Source organism: Chondrus crispus, genomic scaffold (assembly GCF_000350225.1).
Source record: "Chondrus crispus Stackhouse genomic scaffold, scaffold_7, whole genome shotgun sequence".
NCBI classification, from domain to species: domain Eukaryota; phylum Rhodophyta; class Florideophyceae; order Gigartinales; family Gigartinaceae; genus Chondrus; species Chondrus crispus.
The window spans coordinates 406,794-411,165 of record NW_005178734.1 but is presented as its reverse complement, the minus strand read 5'-3'; the positions used below and the strand labels follow the sequence as shown (position 1 = coordinate 411,165).

The window sequence follows — 4,372 nt, the reverse complement described above, 5'->3', positions numbered from 1 at the left end:
TCATAACAACTTTTGCGCAGTCCAGGATAGACCCGCACACATAGGGGTACGGAGCAAAGAGAACATTGAAACGATGTACGGTGACCACGCCAAGCTGTGGTTTGCTGTCCACAGAGCGTACAGCGCTTAATAAAGCGTCCTTGTCTCGGTGAATGACCTCTTATGTGAAGACGAAGTAGTTTGCCATCTGTAGAATTGAAGAAGGTAATACGATTCCTTTTCCGTGTCACAGCCATCATAATAATTCTTTTAGCTTCGTCACTTTCAGCATCTAATTCCTCCGGAACGGAATCCTCAGTAGGTACAACATTTAATGTGTCTGCATAACTTAGAAGTTCTTGTGCGACATCAAAAATAAAATCAGCAGTTGCCTGAACCTTTTTCAGGCCGTTACGGTAGCTGTCGATAGATTTGAAACTGGCAAAGGTACTTATAGAATCAGAGCGTTCGTGCATCCTCCATGCTAGAAATGCATTTACAGCCAGTGTGGAGGGAGGGGTGTAGCTCGATCTCGGTTTCCAGGGCGCATTCGGTTGGGGGGCTTTGCAATGGCAATTGGGCTTAAAAATTGAGAAAACAGAATCTCGGCAACGGAGATACCTGTGCCGCTGTCCGTCTCACATTGCATTGGGTAACTTTACGTCTTATTCCCGAGCTACAGGCCCGCTGACGGCAGGCTCAGCCTCACGCCCGGACCGGACCCGAGGCTTTGAGCGTCGGAGCCGCAGCCAACGGAACCTCACCTCCTTGCCGCATTGCCGGACCTCCATCATCCAATTCGACCGCACTGACCCATCAGTGATGGGGACGAACGGGGGAACTGGGCGGAGAGGGAGAGTTCCTTCTCAGCTGTCTAAACCCTACACGTGGCACTCACCTGTCTCAGCCATCCGCGCCTTACACGTGTACCACGTCAACACGTGTCCATGACTCCCCCCCCGAGACACCCCCCCCAGTCCCAACGACCGCGCCCGTCTTGATCCGCACCCCGCGCCCACCCGTCTCCCTCAGCTGCCACAGATATCCCACTACCATGCTTCCCCTTGCCCGTGCGCTCCGCCTCACCCGCGTCGCGTCACGCGTGCCCGCGCCGCGGCCTTCTTGCCGCCGTCTGTGCACGACGCCGCCCGAGCCGCCGCAGGCGACGCCCGTCACGGCCGCGTCCGGCAACCAGCTCGCCGACCTGCGCACGCGCGACAACATCCACGCCGCCCTCGCCGCGCGCGCGCTGGACGCCGTGCGCTACGACTACTTTGCACAGCGCGCAGACCTGGAGGCCGAGCTGGACGCCGCCGCCGCATTCCGCGCCCTCGTCGAGACCACGCGCCAGCAGGCCATGGGCTACCTCGAGCTCCTCGAGGAGTACGGCGACGCAGAGTTCGGACCCACCATCGACAACCTCCACGTCGCCGCCGCCCACGAGCGCGAGGCCGCCCAGCAGACCTTCCCCGCCATGGCTGAAGCCGCCGCCGCCGATCAGCTCCAGGACGTCGGCGACTGGTTCGAGGACATGGCCGCCGCTAGCTCGCGCGCCGCAGACAGGCTAGAGCTTGTGTCGTCTATGCTCGAGGCGGACGAGATGGGCGACGAAGACGACGACGACGACGACCTCGACGACGGCGGCGACGGCGTCGGCAAGGGCGCACAGTGACGCGGCCTCGCCCGAGCGCCTTCCCTAGCCGTACGGTTCCGCCGTGCGGGTGCGTTGCGGGGAAATGCGACGTTTTCGCGAATTTTCTCCCGATAACCAGCCACTCATGCGCGACCTCGCGGCCAACCTGCGGCCCCATCTCGTTGACCGCACCGCTCTTCTCCCCATCCCCCGCCCGCTGCCCGTCCCCCTGCGTACGTTCCCGCGATGGCATTCGTGACCCCCCTCGTGCCCATTGCAGCGAGCGCCGCCCCGCGCGCGCCCGCCCGCTCATGCTTTCTGGGCGCGCCGCTGCGCGTGCCCGTGTGTGTGGCGCCGCGCCGCGCGCAGCCCGCCCGCCGCCGCGTCGCCCCGCGCTGTTCGGACATGGGCCTCACGTTCCCGGACCGCAAGGTCGACGAGAAGCTGCGCATCGGCGTCATCTACACCCGCTGGAACGCGGAGTTTGTCGGCCCTATGTTCAAAGACGTCAAGGATACGCTTTCCGACAACGGGCTCAAGGAGGACGACATCGTGCTCATGCAGGTGCCCGGTGCGTACGAGCTGCCTATTGCCGCGCGCCTGATGTGCGCGTCGCAGAAGGTCGACGCCGTCGTGTGCTTGGGCGTGCTCATCAAGGGCGAGACGGACCACTACGAGTACATCGCCAGCGCTGTGACCAACGGGCTCATGGACTTGCAGCTCACGCTGTCCACGCCGATCGTGTTTGGAGTCCTCACGTGCAGGGATGAAGAGCAGGCGAAGGCGAGGAGCTTGGGGGATAAGAGCCACGCGGGCGATTGGGCCCTCACCGCAATTGAGATGGCGCAACTTAGGAAGTCGCAGATGGGCGGGGTGAGCGCTGGGAAAAAATCGGTAGGCTTCTTTTAGAGATTACCTAACTGTTCGCATGTGTTTTGTAAAGACGAGAGAACGCCCGGTGTACTCGCGCCCAACGTGAATCAATCTGTAGTGTGCTGTAGGGTTGCTTCCCCAATTTGAATCTTTCTCGGCGAAGGTGGACGTAAGTTCAGACACCTCCACAAACCGATGCGCCGCTATGTGCGAATGATCCTAAACGGTATGCTCCGATACAAAGCCCCCTCACCTTTGTCAAAACAGTTTTTGAACTGTCGGACACTCAACATACCGTACAGAAGCTTCCACTCGAGTGGACGATTGGTCGTTGCGTCGGTTGACTTTTGTCGTGCTTTTTTCACCCGTGGTTATCCTTGCTGCGATCCTATTTGATAGGCTGGTGGCGGGACATGCGGCTGATCACGATGGACAAACGGGACAAGCGCTCCGGGTTGATCGGGGAGTGTTGTTCGTTTCGTGTCGCGGAGGAACACGGGCACCAGCACACGATACAGCGGGAAACGGTCACAAGGTGGCTTGCGCGAGAACGGTAAGCAGTAACACCCAATATGGTTGTTGTGCCATGGGCAGAGGGAAAAAAAGAGAGATGAAAATGTCTCCACGCAACGGGTTTACTATAATGGGCGGCGGCGAGGTGGGGCCGGGTCTATGTACAGAGCAAGCCCGGTGTCTACAAACGGGAGTGTTCGCAGGCATTCGGGGTGACGGGGGAGATGTTGAAGCTCAGAGGATTTCTGTCCTCTCAAAACGAAACCGGGGGGGCCGAAGGGCATGCAAAACTAGGGAAACGACGTTGGCAGCCTCGGCAAGGTGATGAAGATATGAAAAGAAAAGAACAAGACGCAATATACATTGCAAGTGGCCGACAACGGCGATGCGATAGAGAACGAGGGGCAACGGAGGAAGAGGGTGAGTGCGAGAGGGAGAGGGAGAGAGAAAGAGAAAGACCTAGTATGTGACGGGGCCTCGGTGGGTGAGGTGGTGGAGTGTCATGGGATGGTTTTGGGGAGGGGAGGCGCGAAAGGCCGACTCGCGATTAAGCTGAAGTCGTAATCTGGAGATCTCTTGTTGCAGACACATCTCCTTCTCGTCTGCTCTGCGCTTCTGTACGTCGAGACGGTAGTGCAAACCGTTGTTTATCTCTGCAAGATACTTGACCTTGTCCTCGAGGTCTTTGATGTGTCGCTTCTTGCGCTCTCTCGAGGCAGCGGCGCTTTGCCTGTTTCTCTCCGCTCTACGTTAGGTCAAAGAAAGTAAGGGAAGAAAGAAAAGGAAAAAAGTTAGCAAAAACCATTTACTCTCGCTTCCGTAGATACACACGCACAAAGAGAGAACGAGACAGGGAGAGAGAGAGAGAGAAAGAGAAAGAAATATAGAGAAAGAGAAGAGACAGAAAGAAAACAAAAAAAAAAAAAAAAAGGGAATCGAACAACTCACCTCATTGCACGCTTGTTATCCTGGCTATCATCATCCGGCTGCTTGTCATCAGGCCTGGGCGAGGAGTTGTTAGTATTGCGACTCGGGCCAACAGAGGCGCTCTTCTCACTCCAGGGGTGGTGATGATGCGGCTGGCGGGCAGCGGAGTCGTTCCTCTCTGTGGACGGCGAGGCGGCCTCGAAGGGTCTCTTGAGGACTCTGCGGGAGGAGTGAGACGGGGAGGGTTGCCTGGCGGAGGAGTGGCGGGCCTTGTGTCGCTTGGCGGTGTGCCTCGCCGGCGGGGCCGGGGGGGAGGTGCGTGCGCCGGCCGTGGAGGTGGTGATGTCGGACGGCGGGGAGTGCGGGGCGGGGAGATGCGGGATGGCGGCTGACAGCATGGGGGAGGGGGCGCGCGGGGAGGACACGGCCTCGTGTTGCGTGGAGGGC

At 59.1% G+C, this 4,372-nt stretch overlaps 1 protein-coding gene; it reads left to right on the top strand.

The window, feature by feature from the left end:
* The first annotated feature begins 2,017 nt into the window (after positions 1-2,017).
* CHC_T00007345001 (hypothetical protein) lies at positions 2,018-2,596 on the top strand. XM_005711362.1 is given in 2 exon segments: positions 2,018-2,521; positions 2,522-2,596. The coding sequence occupies 1 exon segment, from the start codon at positions 2,018-2,020 to the stop codon at positions 2,519-2,521; it is 504 nt and encodes a 167-aa protein (XP_005711419.1). The 3' UTR covers positions 2,522-2,596.
* Positions 2,597-4,372: the final 1,776 nt, after the last annotated feature.